This window comes from Bos grunniens, chromosome 8 (genome assembly GCF_055505025.1).
Source record: "Bos grunniens cultivar Pamir isolate PY7600 chromosome 8, Bosgru_T2T1.0, whole genome shotgun sequence".
In the NCBI taxonomy this organism is placed as follows: domain Eukaryota; kingdom Metazoa; phylum Chordata; class Mammalia; order Artiodactyla; family Bovidae; genus Bos; species Bos grunniens.
In genome coordinates, this window is record NC_141172.1 from 56,155,659 (window position 1) to 56,175,468 (window position 19,810).

The 19,810-nt window shown below is 40.8% G+C and overlaps 1 protein-coding gene across 12 annotated transcripts in view; it reads right to left on the reverse strand.

The window, feature by feature from the left end:
* LOC147367086 (transducin-like enhancer protein 1) overlaps positions 1–19,810 on the reverse strand; it is a 93,041-nt gene that overhangs the window by 43,789 nt on the left and 29,442 nt on the right. For 5 of the 12 annotated variants that reach the window (XM_086414366.1, XM_086414365.1, XM_086414361.1 and 2 more), the window contains 4 exons: positions 19,180–19,242; positions 17,502–17,606; positions 2,095–2,299; positions 1,328–1,344 (listed from right to left, as the gene is read on the reverse strand). In XM_086414366.1, coding sequence (XP_086270492.1) covers positions 1,328–1,344; positions 2,095–2,299; positions 17,502–17,606; positions 19,180–19,242 — 390 coding nt within the window. Of the gene's footprint in view, positions 1–1,327; positions 1,345–2,094; positions 2,300–17,501; positions 17,607–18,807; positions 18,915–19,179; positions 19,243–19,810 lie in introns of those variants that run through there. The other 7 variants (XM_086414372.1, XM_086414364.1, XM_086414371.1 and 4 more) reach the window with 5 other exon arrangements.

Below are 19,810 nucleotides of genomic sequence, written 5' to 3' on the forward strand. Positions count from 1 at the left end.
TCACCATTATCTATTCCCCTAATATACTCTGACACATAAAGTATACCAAGCTTAGTCCCAAAGAAAATTCTTAAAACAGTTACTATTCTACCCAGAAGGTGGAGGGAGAGGGGACCTAAACTTTTCAAACTGAAAAAAATTACATATCTTCCCCCCAGATTCATAAGAAAGTATCAGAGTGATTTAAAAGTTCAGTAGGGCTTCCCCGGTGGCTCAGAGGGTAAAGCGCCTGCCTGCAATGCGGGAGACCCGGGTTCGATCCCTGGGTCGAGAAGTTCCCCTGGAGAAGGAAATGGCAACCCACTCCAGTATTCTTGCCTGGAGAATCCCATGGATGGAAGAGCCTGGTGGGCTACAGTCCATGGGGTGGCAAAGAGTCAGACACGACTGAGCGAGCTCACTTCACTTCACTTCATCTCATTTTTAAACCATATTTAGATTGAAGATCATCAAAATACTGTCATGTTCAGAAAGTTAAAAGGAAGGAGGGAAGGGGTAAAAACTTCAGGTTATCTTAGCTGAAAAGGGGCCAGTTTCTCACTGTTTGCTCCACAACATGAGAGGTGCATTCTAGAGACAGGCAACCCCACAAGTAACTGGCAGATATGTGAACAGATCAAATAGTACATAAAGTGGGTTTCTCCATTTTATATAACCATTACCATGAGTTTTCTATAATAATTATGCAGGAAACTCAATATATACTGAGATTTAGGCTGGTGAAAAAATGAACTCAAAAAGCACAGAGCTCCGTGAACTCAATTTTCTTGGTTTTGAGAGATTACTCAAAGACTCAGTTCTTTGGACTAAAATAAAGTTCAAGTTCACACTCCAAGGACGATTATGAAAAGAAAACCAGATATAGAAACCTAGCAACTAAGATGCATTTGCAGAGGATAATGATGGTTTAGGTAGAAATAACACAACACTAACCAATTTCATATATGGATTATGACCTCTTGCCTGCAGAACTGACTTAAGAAAAAAATGAATACTCTCTTACATTAGAGGTAAACCTGGACTCGAAGTGCAATGATAAACACATTTTTAAAATGGGGCACATAAGGATCAAAGTGTATTTTCAAGTGAGTAATCTTAGCTTTGCCTCCCTCTCATCTGATAAAAAGTTTTATACAAAAGATGGGGGGTGGGGGAGAGAACAGACATACTAAAAAAAAAAAAACAAAAAAACAAGTTGCTGAGAGAGATAGAGTAGAATACACGTGTCTGTGCCTATATGTACAGAAAGGCGGCTGGGGTGCACCGTGGGGGTGGGAGGAGGAACGTGTTTTTATGTGCAGCAGGCACATAAAGTCGGGGTACTTACTGTGCCTGGTTCTCTGTCTGCTCCCGAGGTTACCAAGAAACGCACAGACATGCCCGTTCAGACACAGAGGCAAGAACAGAAATAAAAAAAAGGGGGGAATAATTAGAACACAAGCCCCAAACAGTTTTAAAAATGGCTTTTATTTATATAAGTCATTGCACATTCCTAATACAGTGATTTCCTGAAAATTACAGTATTTTGTAAACATAAGATTTACAGTTTAACCATACACAAAAGCCTATTTTTTTAAAATTTCTTGACAGAATAAATTACTCTTTTTTTTTTTTTTTCAAAAAATTAGTCAAGTGCAATTTTGCCCAATATTTAATGCATACTAGAATTAAAGCCTATGAAACTAAGTAGTAACAGATGCAATTATCAAACCTTTCATTTGAACACATTCACTTTCAAATTTAACTTCTTATTTCGCCCCATTTAACAACATTACTTTCTTTGAAAATTACCCAATTAAGCAGTTAACAGTTTTCCATAATATGGTACAGGCCACTGGCATTAACGAGGCAGTTGCCAAGATGTCAAGATGCCTGCCATCTAAAGAGATGGAGAAATCTACAGATGCCCACGTTAAACCCTGAAAACCTCCAGGGTGAACTGTGTTTCAGTGGCCAAGCTTTGCAACAGACAGTTCCTCTTAGCTCATTGTTTGCGCTCGGTATGGGTTGGGGCTTTCTTTAGCGGTGCACAAACTTTGCAGCACTGTAAGAGTGTTAGGACAAGGTCCTAATCTGGCTTGCCCGGCCTCTCACCTCTGTGGTGCTCTGCATCGTGGTGCTTCTTGTCATCTTTAATTGCCAAGTGAGACTGGCCACTCAGAGCACTAGACAGCGCCAGGAGGCCGGCACTGCCGCCGAGGGGCGGGATTCCAGGAGGCTGAAGTCCCGAAGGGTGAGGGGTGAGGGGCACTGGAGGTCCGTGGCCGTGAGAAAGATGCTGAGCTTGCAACTGCTGCTGCTGTTGGAGGTGGTGGTTGAGAGGAAGAGGGAGAGAGAAACAAAGAGTGGTGGTGGCGGCGGTGGTGGTGGCATCCGGGTAGAAACCAGACATGACATGAGAGGATGGAGGAGACAGATCAGGAGGTTACACACACACACAGCAAAGAGAGAGAGAGAGAGGGAGGAAAGGGAGAAAAAAAAATGTGGTTAGTACGTTCAGTCCATCAAAAGCCTGCATCTGCTTAGTTACCTGATATCATATAATCTTCCCAAAACATAATCTTCAGACTAACATTGTCACTTTCTGGCCTAACTCACACCCTGAGAGCATAGCTGTGCAAGCTTGGATAGGTAAGTAAGCCCTCACATATTAGTCCCATCTCTAGGCAGCTCCAGGGTTGAAATCCAGTGCTGTCACTGAATCTAAGATGCCACAGATTTTGGGTTCATTCTGATTTCAGAAAGGTTACAACAGGGGAGGCACAGATATACATCCTACAATATAGTACCTATATTCTCAACGAGTCACAGGTTACTAGGCGATTCCATTCTACCCCAGCATTCTTGTGTTAACCTAACACAATGGTAGGATGAGACAAAACCAAATATTAACATACCCAGAAAGAAGGAAGAACTAGCATCTCTTATGCACTGGTGTGCCCTTACTTCATCAAGGTTTATCTTCATCTTAAGTCAGTTCTACTTCATCAAACCCTCACAGAAATGAGGAAGTACTGATATTCCCATTTCACAGGGGGCCAGGTTCAAGGCACTGAGTTTCTCCCACCAGGTGGGAGGGGAGTGAAGTCAACATAGGAAGGGCCGTCATGGTACTACCACACACAGAGGGAGGCCTCAGGGAGACATGTATGTGACAACTCAAAGAAACCAGAGGCAGAACTTTGATTATCCCTTCCTTTCTCCTGAGCTTCATGCCCCAAACCAGCCCCTCTCCATGTCACAGAGGAAGACACCGGGATACAGTGAGGCTAAGAAGCCTGCTGAGGAAAACACTCTTGATGACCAAGTCCCTCGTTCCTAAATGCCTTCACCTCTATCGCTTAACCCATTCCAGAAGTTATAAATCGGTTCATATTAAAAAGTACCATTGCTCTCATATATTATATTTAAGACACACTACAGGAAATGAAAAAGTATCCCAGAAATGGCCCCTCCACCATAAATCTGGCTGCATTTCAGCTGTCCAACATAAAACTCATTTTTGATGAGATAGTAAAAACGATTAAAGCTCAATTTCTAAGGTGTAATGTTAGGAAATTCTTAAGATTCTGATTTGTGCTCACTTCCCTGGGACTCAATTACTAGTTTTATTTATTACCCCCTTGCGTGTACTGAATATATTAGATCTTTATGCCAGATCTTCAGTAATTTCCACCCCAACTACTGATATTTGATTGAATACTAAACAGGTTTCCAGCCCTCAAGAGCAAGCGGCAGCTAAAAGGCAGAAATCAGTGTCTACAGTTATCTTACAGTGAATTTTCAACCACTCCTAGTATCTTTTTAAAAATCTTTAGAAGCCAACCTCTTTAAACTTCCATTCCTTCCAAAGAGAGCACAGTTCTAATGAGAAGGAAATTGGAAAAGGGAGCGAGGTCACAGAGAGCAACATTAATAGCATTCTTGGAAAGTATTTATAAACTACTCATTCACCATTTGAGATCATAATAACAATTTCTTTATGCATAAAATCACCTTCCTGTCATCCCAAAGACACTAATTCCTGCTCTGTCACCTTTTAAGAGCTCAGCAATAGCAGGACATAAAACTGAAGAAGCTGGCAGAGGCATCACGGTCCACTAGGCATGCTCATTAGCACTTAATTAGGAACTAGACACCTGCCATAAGAAATGTGCTCAGAGAAGGATGAGGAACAGGTCTGCCCTACCAGCGATTACTATCATTACTCGGAGAGTGAGAGCTATGTCCGGCTGCTGCGGGGGGAAGGCAGTGATGCATACAGAAGTGGGTGCAGTGGGGTAATTAAGAGCAGCACTGATTAAAAGAGGATGAGCGAGGCTAAGCAGAGGGGAAGGACTTTAACTACAGGGTGGAGGATACAATCCTATTACCCTTCCCTGCACCCCGTCCCTCCCAGTTACCCCCCTAAAATTCCCCCCCCAAATGGAGTTACCAAAAAATGACTCCAGACGTGGGATTTTATGTCAGAGTTAAGGCAGTCTCAGGTGACATTTGAAGACGCTAGAAGGAAGGGAATTTTCTGCCAAAGCCAAGTTGGTTTTTAGAAAGATGAACTGGAAAGCATTCTCATTACTAAAAAGAAGACTAAGCTTACAAAATAAAGGGGCTTTGCCTTAGCTGTGAAGCAGACCTGAAAGGTTAAACCCAACATTTAGGCAAATGGCTCTCAACAGAACTCTCCAACAGCTTACACTGGCCATAGGTAACCCCCACCTCTATCCTGCTCTGGAGTTTCAGGCCCATGAAGACAGTCTATTATTAGAGGCAATGAGGTTCTTCCATCCTGAGCTTGGCCATCTTGAAAGTGCCTTCTTCCACCTTTTTTTAAAAAAGCATAACTCTCTCACAAAATGAAAGGAATACTTAAGTAGATAGCAACAGGATGAATCACAGCTACTGAAGATGCTGCAGACCCAGGAAACATGAACACTGCTGCCTCACATTCTACTTCTTTATCCTGCCATGCAGAGCTCCTAGATCATAATTCCAGCTTCCTTATCTGGCCTCAGCTTAGAACATACCAGAGGGAGGGAGGGTGGGAATCATGGCTCCCATTTCACAGATGAAAGAGTGGCTTGCCATAGGTTCTCAGCCAGAATGATGATTGAAAACCTTTCATTCCCTTCAACAGCATCTCTCCTGTGACCCCAGCAGCCCAGGCATGTTCATAAGGAGTCAGTGACAGACCCAGAGTTCCCAAGCAGCCTAAGCAAGAAGACAAGCTCTTTCTCCACTGATGACTTCACATTTCTCCCTTCCCAGGTAAGGAGATACTCCTGAGGGCACGCAACACTGTACACCCAGAGACAATCCACTTCACTGTCGGATGTTTACTGGGAAATAAAATGATCTCCACAATGCAGCCTCGGCAGCAGTGACAGATGGGAATTTGTTCTGAGATTTACAACTCACAAGTGCCATCTCTCCAGTCTCCACTTCCCAACACCCTACATATGAGAAATGAAAACATCTTTCACTCTAGCTCTCTTCCAAGGAAGTTGATAAGGAAGAATCAAGCTGAAACAGAGATAGTCTGGCTTCTCTCAGAAGACGCTTAATAAATAAGAAGTGTTGTAAGATAAAATATTCATGGAAATGAATAGAGGGCCCACATCCAGGAGATTAAAACAGCTGACTCCAAAAGAGCAGCTGACCTGTCCCATGTGTTCTTGAAAGAACATGTTGTTTTGTGTCCCCCCCGCCCCCAGTTTACCTGAGACAGCCTAATACCCATCACCTTTACGAAAAGAAAAAAAACATGAATGCTACTCAAAAATACGTGTTAGAACAAAAGACACTACTATACAGCCAGCAACACCTCAAAACACCCAATGGCTCTGCCAATTAAGGGAATTTACATGCATCAGTCCTCCATAGACCCAAACCTGCCCAAATCATTGGGGAAACTAAAATGTTTCTCAACATGACAGCAAGGCTGGAAAAATTCAACCTTCTACCCATTCATTAGCTTGCACTAATTAGTAAACTTTTTTTTTAAGTGATTGGCTATAGATTTATAACCACAGAACACACAAGCAAAACAGTTTACAAAGCTATCAGAAAAGGCATTTTTGATGAACAGTGGTGGCTGAGGCAATATGTATCAATCTAAACAGGTGGTTCTCAAACAAAGCAATTTTGACACCCTTTTCCCCTACCCCAGGGACATTTGGCAACATCTAGAGACATTTATGGTTGTCACAGCTGGGAGGCAGAGAGGAGGAGAAGTGCTACTGGCATCCAGTAGGTAGAGGCCGGGGATGCTGTTCAACGCCGTACAATGCACAGAACAGCCCTCATCACAGAGAATTCACAAGCCTAAAATGTCAGTAACACTGAAACAGAGAAATTCTGGTCTAGATCTAAGCTAGAATTCTGTACCATTATGTTAGAATCCATGTTCTTATATGCCAAAGGATTTGCCAAATTGTTTAAAACCCAAAAGTACTTTTCAGCATTCAACTCTTCACTGTCCTTTCTCCATCAAGTACCTTGTCACGACCCCCCAAAATGGGCAGCTGCTTATGCTGACTCCAGTAACAATTTAAAACAAACAGAAACTTCACATTTTACAAAACAATTTGGAGAAAGAGCTACACTGGGAACTTTTATGGACTGTTCTGGTGCCGCAGAGATGATTAGGGAAAGGTTTAGTTTGGGGCATGAGGAGATAAATGCACTCATTCTTACCCAAACAATTTGAATAGGCTGGGAATGAGATGAAGAAAACAAACACCAAACCCTGAGTTAATGATACTGAAAACCCACAAGGAATAAAATAACCTCATCCATGTCAAACAACAGCCATGCATTTAGAATTTTAATTCACATTTTACCTAGTGCAGCCCAGGTCAATTATGTTGCTATAATGAAACTGACTTTGCTGTTTACATTCAGAGCTTTAATGTAATAGTGAGGTGGTTTTTACATTTTTGTTTCTAAAACAGGTATAGCACAAGATTTATCACCACAAAGCTGCCTATACAAGTAGAAAGGAAACCAGAAAAATGAAGACCAATATCCTCATCCCCACTAGATGTTAGTAAGTTTCTCATCACCAACCACTGAATCAATTTGAATTTTTTTTTTTTTTCAATTTGAATTTCTGAAATTTAACCCACTTTACAACCTTTGGGAAAACTGTCACACAGACCACAAACTGAACCCAAACAGAACTAAAACGATGCCCCAAAACAGCATCTCCAATGCTAAAAGTGTGACAGTAAGTGGCATTTATAGCACTTTGTATTTAAACACTTTTAAAGGTGGGGAAGGGGGGAGTGAAAAGTAGCATTTATTGACAGTTTTCTCCAAATCACTCTTCCTTGATTTTCTGCTATTACTCTGTTCTTTAAAACGCTCAGTTCTTATCTTGGGAGAGTGCATAAAAAGAAAACTGGTACGCTACGATAAATAAGTGGGAGAAGTGGGGAAGAGCTGTGTGGCAGCAGAAACATCAAGGACACTACTCTGGGAGTTCTCTGAAAACCTCCCATTACGTGGATGGCCTCTCGTGTGAAGAGGGGCAGGGGTGATAAACAGGCAGGAACTGCTTGCTGGGGCCAAGAATTCACAAGCCACTTGAAGACAATAAAAAGTAAGTAAATAAATGAATCCACTGAAAGGCCCCATTTTGATGCAGGAGCACACAGAAACAAAACTGCTGACTTACATGTAGGCAGGCACCCAGAAGAAGGCCTAAAATTCTGAAAAGGATGGAAACTCTTCTGTTTCTGTTTTTCGGCTAACCTGCACAGGCCAACCTGTTCTGCATCATCACCCTGACTTACTCATTCTACCTGCCCTGGGTGCCTGTTTCCATCATGACTTAAAGACCTAAACTAGAGTGAGTTTTTACAAGTCATGTGCACTTAAGTAGATCCACTTCTAAAACCAGATAATTTTCAATATAAAGATGCTCACCATAACCAGCCATCAGAGAAATATAAATCAAAACCACAAATCAGACAGCATGTCACACCCACTAGGAGGACTAGAATCAAACAATGGACAATAACAAGTGTTGGAGAAGAAGCAGAGAAACTGGAATTCTCACCCACTGCTAGGGGGGAATGTAAAATCGTACAGCCACTGGGTTGTTTAAAAAGTTAGATGGAATTACCATATGACCCAGAGACTCCATTCCTAGATATAAATACCAGATAAAAGAAAACATGTCCACAGAAAAATTTTTATACAAATGTTTCAGTTCAGTCTCTCAGTCATGTCTGACTCTTTGCGACCCCATGGACTGCAGCACGCTAGCCCTCCCTGTCATCACCAGCTCCCAGAATTTACTCAAACTCATGTCCATTGAATCAGTGATGCCATCCAACCATCTCATCCTCATACAAATATGTACAGCAGCATTATTTATAATAGCCAAAAAGAAACAATTAAATGACCAGCAAGTGACTGAACAGATAAACAAATGCAGTATACTGACGTAATAGAATATTTTTCATCAAAAAAAGGACTCAAAAACCTTGAAAACATTATGCCAAGTGAAATAAGCCAGACACAAAGGAACGTATTATGTGATTCCATTTACAGGAAATATTTAGAACAGAAAAATCCATAAGAGATAGAAAGATTAAGCATTGCCAGGGAGTTGAAGGGATGGAGAAGGGGGTCTTGACTGCTAATGAATATGGGTTTATTTTTGGAGTGATGAAAATGTTCAAGAATTACATATTAGTGATAGTTATACATGTTTGTAAATATATTAAAAACACTGTGCTTTTAAAAGGGTGAGTGAGGGACTTCCCTGGCAATCTAGTGGTTAAGACTTTGCCTTCCAATGCAGGGGGGTGCAGGTTCAAACCCTAGTTGGGGAGCTGAAAGTCCACATGTGTCACAGCCAGAAAACCAAAGAAACATAAAATAGAATCAATATTGTGAAAAATTCCGTAGAGACTTTAAAAATGGTCCACATTTTAAAAAACTCTTTAAAAAAAAAAAGCAGGGTGAATGATACGGTACATAAATCACCCATCAATTAAAAAAACCTGCATAGATCTAATAATTAAAATGAGATGCTCTACTTTCTATTCTGAGGAGTTCTTCCCCTGAAAAGAGGGAAAATATTATAATGCCTTCTAATAAATCCAAATAAAAATCATATGAAAATATATGGGGACATGAACAAGTAAACAATGCTTCAGCAAGTTTCCTAATAAATTAAAAGCACACTACCTATTCAGAGGAACTCAGACACTGAAACCAAGCCCTGCATTTGTTAGAGATACCTAGCTGTACTCTCAGTTAAAAAAAAAAAAAAAAAAAGTCAGATGCAGAGAAGACTTCTTGGCTGTATTGCTCCATCCCTTTGGAAAATTAATAAATGGGCTGAACTATTGGAATTTAAGTGGCAGGTAAGTCACAAAATAGAAGCTGGTAGAACTGGAAGATCCATGTTTGTTGTCATTTTAGTTACTTCCTGTGGTAGCAGGCTATGCATTATTCTCCTAGGGTGATTTTGTTTTATAAAGAAACTTACAGCTGGGTTACTGATGGGCTTTCCAGGGATTAACTGCATACTCATAAGAATAAGAGGCTAACCTCATCCTCTTAAACTTCACACACTACAATCCTATAGATGGCTGACAGCTACAGCCGGAGGAGAAAAATAATCCAACATTTTTGCTAATCCTTAAACCAATCATCTCATGCAACAATGGGGAGTCCTTTAGGTCTACAACTCAATCTCTTCAGGACAGAAAGGCTCCTTCTGACACATCAGAAGTCTGTATTCACAGCCATCACCTACACAAACACACATAGTCAGATACCACAAACCACCCTAGGCTTCTTTTATTACATACTAAGTTGTTTTAAAGTATAGAGAATTATAAATTTGCCTATGAAACAAGAATACACACACCTGACCAAAACTGGAGCCCCAAACCAGAGCCCCACAGACCTTGACAGAAGTTATATTTGGGGAAAGTAAGTTAGATCACATCCAAATAAATGAGAAAGGATAAACAAGGTTGCTTATATTAACTCCAAATTTCCTTGAGTTCCTGACCTTCATATACTGCTATGGAAAATTGTTTACATTTTCTTATGTCCAACAATCAGCATGGAGGCAGCTATCAGAAATCTGGCATTTTGTGGTAGGGGAATTGGTCATCTGGGCATCTCTTCTAATTCTGCCCTCCTTCTAATTCCATCTCAAGGATCCCTGCCACTTCTCAGTGCCAACAAAAGAACTGGTCCCTCATGCTTTATGCTGAGTAAGGAAGCCAAAAGTGCCTGATCCTCACACGTTTGCTTCTCAAACTTCTCTCCATCTGTTCCCCAAAGTTAACTTTTCCCTCGATTCTGAATTTTAAGTTTGTTCACCAAAAGTTAAATGGCAATGCTTCTACACTGCTGTGTCCTTATTAAAACTCATTCAAGCACACGACTTAATGGCAGAAGCACAGCATCTGGCTGGGTCTAATCTCAAATAACAATATCCACGTAACCACCAGAAAAGACAAAAGAGGAGGTGACCCACTGCCTGGAGTAATCACCCCTTGAAGAAGCTTGGTCAACTGGACCCAGAGATGTGCTACAGGCACCGAGAGAAACCAGGCAGGCAAAACTGCAGTTCAGGGCAGTCAGTTCACCCACATGTCAGGCAAAGGCTGCTGGTCAGTCTTACCCTCTACAAAAGCCATACAAGGTAAATGGCATTGTCCACCTGAAGATGGATGCTGATGGAGCTAAACTGGCTGTACGAGGTCACAAAGCATAATAGTGCCAAGTGTCCCAAAAAAGTCCAGCCTTATCCTAGGACCAGGTAACATGGGTACCAACACGGGCACCATGTTATCCAAGATTCAGTTCAGTTCAGTCACTCAGTCATGTCCGACTCTTTGTGACTCCATGAACCGCAGCATGCCAGGCCTCCCTGTCCATCACCAACTCCCGGAGTCCACCCAAACCCAGGTCCACTGAGTCAGTGATGCCATCCAACCATCTCATCCTCTGTTGCCCCCTTCTCCTCCTGCCCTCAATCTTTCCCAGCATCAGGGTCTTTTCCAAAGAGTCAGCTCTTCACATCAGGTGGCCAAAGTATTGGAGTTTTAGCTTCAACATCAGTCCTTCCAATGAACACCCAGCACTGATCTCCTTTAGGATGGACTGGTTGGATCTCCTTGCAGTCCAAAGGACTCTCAAGAGTCTTCTCTAACACCACAGTTCAAAAGCATCAATTCTTCAGCGCTCAGCTTTCTCCACAGTCCAACTCTCACATCCATACATGGCCACTGGAAAAACCATAGCCTTGACTAGACGGACCTTTGTTGACAAAGTAATGTCTCTGCTTATTAATATGCTGTCTACGTTGGTCATAACTTTCCTTCTAAGGAGTAAGCGTCTTTTAGTTTCATGGCTGCAGTCACCATCTGCAGTGATTTTGGAGCCCCCAAAAATAAAGTCTGTCACTGTTTCCACTGTCTCCCCCATCTATTTGCCATTAAGTGATGGGACCAGATGCCATGATCTTAGTTTTCTGAATGTTGAGCTTTAAGCCAACTTTTCCAATCTCCTCTTTCACTTTTATCCAGATGCTCTTTAGTTCTTCTTCACTTTCTGCCGTAAGAGTGGTGTCATCTGCATATCTGAGGTTATTGATATTTCTCCCAGCAATCTTGATTCCAGCTTGTAATTCCTCCAGCCCAGCATTTCTCATGATGTACTCTGCATTTAAGTTAAATATGCAGGGTGAAAATATACAGCCTTGACGTACTCCTTTTCCTATTGGAACCAGTCTGTTGTTTCATGTCCAGTTCTAACTGTTGCTTCCTGATCTGCATACAGGTTTCTCAAGAGGCAGGTCAGGTGGTCTGGTATCCCCATCTCCTTCAGAATTTTCCATAGTTTATTGTGATCCACACAGTCAAAGGCTTTGGCATAGTCAATGAAGCAGAAATAGATGTTTTTCTGGAACTCTCTTGCTTTTTTGACGATCCAGCAGATGTTGGCAATTTGATCTCTGGTTCTTCTGCCTTTTCTAAAACTAGCAAGAACATCTGGAAGTTCACAGTTCACATATTGCTGAAGCTTGGCTTGGAAAATTTTGAGCAGTACTTTGCTAGTATATGCGGAGAAGGCAATGGCACCCCACTCCAGTACTCTTGCCTGGAAAATCCCATGGACGGAGGAGCCTGGTAGGCTACAGTCCATGGGGTCGCTAGGAGTCGGACACGACTGAGCGACTTCACTTTCACTTTTCACTTGCATGCACTGGAGAAGGATTAATGGCAACCCACTCCAGTGTTCTTGCCTGGAGAATCCCAGGGATGGGGGAGCCTGGCGGGCTGCCGTCTATGGGGTCACACAGAGTCGGACACGACTGAAGTGACTTACCTTACCTTACTAGTATATGAGATGAGTGCAATTGTGCAGTAGTTTGAGCATTCTTTGGCATTGCCTTTCTTAGGGATTAGAATGAAAACGGACCTTTTCCAGTCCTGTGGCCACTGCTGAATTTTCCAAATGTGCTTGCATATTGAGTGCAGCACTTTCACAGCATCATCTGTTGGGATTTGAAATAGCTCAACTGGAATTCCATCACCTCCACTAACTTTGTTCATAGTGATGCTTCCTAAGGCCCACTTGACTTCACATTCTAGGATGTCTGGCTTTAGGTGAGTGTGAGTGATTGCATCATCGTGATTATCTGGGTCATGAAGATCTTTTTTGTACAGTCTGTGTATTCTTGCCACTTCTTCTTAATATCTTCTGCTTGTTAGGTCCATACCATTTCTGTCCTTTATTGAGCCCATCTTGGAGGAGCCCGGTAAGCTACAGGTCCACAGGGTCGCAAAGAGCTGGACACGACTAAGCGACTTCACTTTTGCATGAAATGTTCCCTTGGTATCTCTAATTTTCTTGAAGAGATCTCTATTTTCTTTATTCTATTTCTTTGTGTTGTTCACTGAGGAAGGCCTTCTTATCTCTCCTTGCTATTCTTTGGAACTCTGTATTCAAATGGATCTATCTTTCCTTTTCTCCTTTGCTTTTTGCTTCTCTTCTTTTCACAGCTATTTGTAAGGCCTCCTCAGACAGCCATTTTGCTTTTTTGCATTTCTTTTTCTTGGGGATGGTCTTGATTCCTGTCTCCTGTACAATGTCACGAACCTCCGTCCATAGTTCATCAGGTACTCCACCTATCAGATCTAGTCCCTTAAATCTATTTCTCACTTCCACTGTATAATCATAAGGGATTTGATTTAGATCATATCTAAATGGTCTAGTGGTCTTCCTGACTTTCTTCAATTTAAGTCTGAATTTGGCAATAAAGAGTTCATGCTCTGAGCCACAGTCAGCTCCCAGTCGTGTTTTTGCTGATCGTATAGGACTTCTCTGTCTTTGGCTGCAAAGAATATAATCAACCTGATTTTGGTGTTGACCATCTGGTGATGTCCATGTGTAGAGTCTTCTCTTGTGTTGTTGGAACAGGATGTTTGCTATGACCAGTACGTTATCTTGGCAGAACTCTATTAGCCTTTGCCCTTCTTCATTCTGTACTCCAAGGCCAAATTTGCCCATTACTCTAGGTGTTCTTGACTTCCTACTTTTGCATTCCAGTCCCCTATAATGAAAATGACATCTTTTCGGGGTGTTAGTTCTAGAACATGATGTAAATGGCCTTTTTGAGCATAAATGAAACACTGAGAAGTTAGGCAGCAGGTATTTGGTTAGAAATAGGTAAACTATGCAATTGTTTTCTTTAAAAAAGAAATTGCCCTCTGCTAATTATCCTTTCACTTTTTAATCAAAAAGTAACCATGTTTCTTCAGGGAGTGGGAAATCTTGACTGACAAGAAGACAAGGGGACTTTCTATGGTGGTGGGGACAATCTGTACCCTGAGAGAGAGTGTGGCCCAAAGGGTGTGTGCCTGTGCCAGGGGTCAGTCTGGACACTGTGCATTTCACGTGTAAATTACACATCAAATTTTAAAAATCCATGTGTGTACAGGTATGTACATAGCCATATCTATATTTGTATGACATATTAATTTTATATGATATAAAACCAATTATATGTGATATAATAAATCCAGTTAAAAGACAACACTAATTATTTGTAATCCTAATCTCAGTTTAGAATCAATTACTTAGTGTCAGAGCAGGTAAAGGAGAAGAAGTTTCCAACTACCCAAATACTACAATGGGGAGTAATGAACTTAAAGAGGTCTTTGGTCAATTTTCTTTTCCTTCAGGTAGCCATTAGCTATTCCACAAATAAAATGTTACATTAAGTCAATAAACTATTTCATTTTGAGCATTTTTAATAGCATTCCAAATTTTAAAAAAATATTTGAGGAATGCTGATTAAATTGTGTTGTTTATCCCAATGTTTGGGGTGGGGGGGAAATCAAGGTTCAAGTAAGTTCCCTTCCCACAATGAACTTGTTTTCTAAAATACAAGTCAGCTTGTGTCAAAGTGAATAAACCCTGTGCCTATTAGGATCTCTGCATTATTACTTTTTATTGTTACAAGAACATATGTTTAATAGCAAGAGAGCTTAAAAAAATTCAAAATCTAGGGTTGCAGTTATTATTCTGACAATTATAAAATTTACCATCAAAGTTATTTTTAAAAAGTATAACCAAAAATATCTCAAATATCTAAGAAGTTTATCTTTCTTAAATACCAGTAATCTATGTAAGTTGAAGGCAGGTGCTGCAGTGGAAAAGATTTAAAATTCAGTATTTCCCATCAGATATGAGAACTAAGTGTTTTATGCCAGTGCAAAACAGGTATCATTAATTCACTTCACAAAAATGGAAAAAAAAATAATAGAACCTCTCTCTTCCTACTAAAAGAGCATCCACAGTCCCAGGACACAGCTAATCTCACTTAGAAGCCTGGTGTCCTTAGGAAGATATAACTTTTTCCAGGTTTGCTAAAGAGAAATCTTTAGCCCTGTTAAGCAAGCAGTAAGTTCCTTGATTGTACCTTAAAGGGGATGAGAAATTTTTGGTTCATCTGCATTTTAAAGGGTACTCTTTCATGATCTTTCACACTTGTAATAGATGTCTAAACCGTTAAATTACTATTTCTTTTCTTAGCCTGAAAGTCGATGCAGACGAAGACCGTGGCCTCTCCCATTGTTCTTTACCCTAAGTCGGTCCCTGAACAATACTGACAGCTGCTATCAAACCAGGCTGCATTTACTCTGCGCGCAGCTGCTGCTTGTAGGAACAGACAGCCTCCCAGAGCCTCCTCCCCTCTGGGGAGAAAGGTTGACACACTGCATGTTCAATGAAGGGGTGCAAAGGTCCACTGAATTGTCAACCCAATTTAATGCTACTTCGATTTTCCAGGACGCACACAATTCCTTTCAAGCAAAAATCAAGCATATGCCAGAGCATGAAACTTATGGTGCAGGATAATTATTGATCACTACAAACTTTAAAAGAGCCTGCCGACATAAATTAATATACTGATCCAAACATTACAATTATAAAAGCCGCACATGCCAATATGCTGAAGACTCACAATTGGCGTTAAGTCTTGTGCTGGGCCCAATTCACTGATTTGGGTTATTGTTGCTAGCTATCAGAGCTAATCTGCCTTTATAATCTCAACAACATGTTTCCTGGACTAAAGCCACTCATAAAATTAGCGATTCATCTGCCCTTGCAAAACAACCTGTTATTTTTATTTTCTGATTCAACGTGAAATGAGTATTACCTATAAACATGTGGTTAACACAATTTCCTCCTTTCTAATGGGTACAATTGGGCAGTGGCTTTGAGGACATAAAGAGTACAAAGTTTTACCATCAAGAAATGGTATGTAAAAATTTAGAGCCTATCAGAAAACAAACATGTTCCACAAAGTTGAACTGGGTACTTGAGAACTGCTTTGCATATGTTTTCCTTTAATCAAAACAGGCTTTTCCATCCTCATTCATTTGGGTTAAAAAATTCTGCGCTAGAGCTACAAGTACAATTTGCTATTAGTCTTTGCTAATCAAACACAGTACATGCAAAAGTACCAGTGAATATTTGATTTGATCTCTGAAATAAAGCAATTCATTACACAAGAAAAGGGTACAGAAGGCAGCAGACAAATGCAGATGTAATTGTGTTTTTTGTTGAATGTGATTAGAGAGCCCACTAAGTAACAGTCAAAAATGTGATACGAAGGGGGAGAGATGCAGAGCCTGGATCTGGGGTGAAGGGGAGGAGGGAGAATTGTTTATGCAGAGCTAAGCTGTCAAGTGTAATAAAGCAGCTTGAATAAAATTTAAGCTGAAAATCCACTGAAGCTCCCCATTTCAGGGAGGAAAAAGCTATTAAAAGGAAATGAAGGTCACCCTCCCAGTTTATTTCACCTAATTGACTGCCAATAGCTTACCACAGGCAACCCGACTGCAGATCTGCAATTGAGAAACTGATGAAAGGAGAGTTTTCAAGCTGAGGCTCATTCTTTAATCCTCCTTGGCTCTTATGTTTTTCTCCATCTCCAGTTGGGATGTAATTTTAAACCCTGATGGATTAACTGGTTCCATTGTCTGTGGCCGTCACTGCACTATGGCACTCTTAATCCGTAGAGCAGCATGTCTAATTATCATTACAAAGTGTCTGAGGGAACTATAAAGACCAGCAGGGCATCTTCTCACAAGCAATTAACATAAATTGATAAATGAGTGATTTGAATCCGCTCAAGGCACTCACGTATGAATAAAATCAGAAAGGACGGTCCCTTGTTTCAGCTACTTCTCTCGCTTAGTCTGGAAGGGCAGAAAACATGAGAACCGTGCTGGATCCTGCAGTTGAGGGAAAGGAAGGGGGCGTGGTCAGGGGGTGGGGAATGAACTCATGCAGGAGATGACCCCACGGTTCACCGGGCTCATTAACGCAGAGCAAATGACTTGTGATTGACAACCAGTTGCCAGCAAGGAGCACTAACTGAACTCAACCCAGAAGAGCAGAAACCTCGTGAAAGGCTAGAGGGCACCAGGGCAGACAATTATCACTTCTTCAACGGCAAGAGGGCTTTCTTTTCGTTGGGGTGCCACTTAAAACTTCATGAAAGAGCCACAAGAAAATCAAAACAGTTATACATAGGTTCTAATACCCTGGGAAAGCAAAAGGCAAAAGAAGCAAAAGATAACAAAATGAAATAATTCCAAGTGATGTCTTGACCCCAATTGGGATCTAAAGTTATATGACAGAAGTAAGGAAAGTAGGTATTTAAAACCTTTACCTAAAGTTTTAACCTAAGGGAGGGGGATAAACTATATTTATTTTTCCATTGAAAAGAAGATTTATTTTGTTCCCATCCTAAAAAAGGTTGCTATTACCTCCCTTATGCCAAGTGTTCATCCCTTATACACCTCAGTGTACCTGAAACCACTTCCCTGTACCTGAAACTGCCTCCCCCTCTCCCACTTATCAAAAAGGTCAAGGTTAACTTCATATTATATACAGATTAGATATAGATTAAGCCAACAAATTTAGAAGAAATGAAAGCTGGTTATACACACTGTAGGAGGTAGACCTGGTAGGCCACGTACCCCGATGATGGCATTCAGCTCTGCCATGGTCACCTGTTTGGCACGTTCGACAGCCTGGGCCACCTGCTGTTGATGCTTTGAAAACAAGAAGAAAAAGTATTAGTGAGGCAGCCAAGAACTTCACTGTACCTTTCAACAACAAGACAAATGCTGCATGTGGTACAGACTGAGGTGTAATATGAGTTTAAATGTGAACTTGCTGGAGCACATATTTCACAGAACACAACCAGGGAAAGGAAAACAGTGGTGCTGCCCATCTTTCTAAACAGCACTAGTTAACTTCTGATGGGAATTTGGGGTTCAGAATGGTAGAAAGGCAAAAAAAAGATATCAAAAATGCTCATGTAAAGCCTTAGAAATCAATAGTATGGGATTTGGAAGATCATCCTGATTCTCAGAAAGGGTTTGCTATGATAGATTTGAGCAGGAGAAATTTACAACCATTTAAAACACCCCTTTGGATACTCAAATTTTAAACATTAAACCTGCAATCTCTTCTCTGGTCAACAAATCTCAACCCACCAGTTGGTTCTGGACTCTGGGAATTCCTTTCCTCCTTTAGTCCTTAGATGTTTCACCCGCCACAGGAGAAAGGAAAGACACACACACACACACACACACACACACTCTGAGATCACAGGCTGGAAATATGGAAATAGCCCACACACCTCCCAGGTCCACTCACAAATAAAAACAAAGTTGCACCTCTCTTTGGGAGAAAGGAGACTATATATAGCAGAGACCCGGAATTACTAAAGTCTAACTAACAACAGGCTTCAAAAGGCCAACAAATCTAAATGGTAACATCACGTAAATGCTATACTGGAAAAGGCTGCCATAGTAATAGCAGGGATGGTGCTACCCAGCATGGAGCAGTAGATGCCAATAAGAGCAGACACTCAGCATTCCAGCTCCAAGGCCCATAAGCTTTTCACTCTGTCTCAAGATATATGCATCTTGTACACACTTAAAACACAGTTTTACATTTATTAGCTTGTATCCAAAAGTAAACTTTAAGGCAAAACTAAAACATACTGGTTTTGAGTCAATTTCATAGGTTTACTCACACAAAGAGCTTTCCCCTCTCAAAATATTAAGGTTAAACTATCTATGACTTTGTAACAATAAAATGGCTCATATATGGATATAACTCTGTAAGCCAAGGTAACACGAACATGTAACATGAATGCTCTTAACCTTAAGAGTATTGGCATCCACTCCCTCCACAGACAGCATTAAGTCAATCTGCCTTGAGGTACAAGGACAAATGAAATACCTGCTCCCATGATCAAGTCAACCCTGATGGAACCATTTTTAAAAAGCAGTAAAAGAAACAGTAAAAGGACACATTAATCATCAGAAGCGATCAAGCTTATACTACTCCTCGAAGAAAAGAAAAGCTTTATGCTTGATAGTCATTTTGCAGTTTTCCATAGAAAAGAATTAATTTAAGGTTGAGCTATCGTCACTGCTTCCACAGTGTGCCCTTAGATCTATGAGATGGAATAGCAGGGGGTTTACACACTTCAGCTGTAACAGATGTTCTTCACACTTGTTCCTTGTGATAAAATTAACATCTTAAAACTAGCTAATTTGCAAACAGAGAAGCAACATAATTGCACTTTAACAGCTGAACAGTTTTACTTACTTCCTGAGACAGAAATGGGATGACTTGTGCACAAATCGTATTCAATCTCTTGGCGATTTCAGTCTATAAAGACAAAGCCATATAAATGGTTAGCATATTTCATAATCAGTTCAGAAGATAAAACTTCATACACAACAGTGGAGTCCTCTACTGCCTCACTCTTAAGGGCATAAAATTGCTTTCCCAGGCTATGTTAGCAATATTTATCTTGAGATAAACAGTAGATATTAATCCCACTTGCAAAGAAAGACATAATCGCACGTTTTATTGGTCACTTAAATAAGAGATAATGGGTAGTTTAATTGAGTCAGAAAATCTATGCAGTTTGAGGCTACATAATCACTTAACCTGGTGATTCCAAACCCTTCTGTACACTTATTCAATTATGGCATACCAGAGCACTTTTATGAAGCAAGTTCATTCAAACCAAAGTCAGAACCCTGGAGAGCAGAAGCACTGCCAAAGCAGACTGGCTCTCAAGTTGAGGTCCAGAGTGAGAGTGGAAGACCTCCTTCCACTTGTTTCAACTCCTGCACAACTGAAATTGAACTTTAATGTTAATAAGCCTTCACCAAGTTTCAAAATTTCAAACAAGCCTAGAAAACACCGCTGAAACAGACTCAAATCCAGA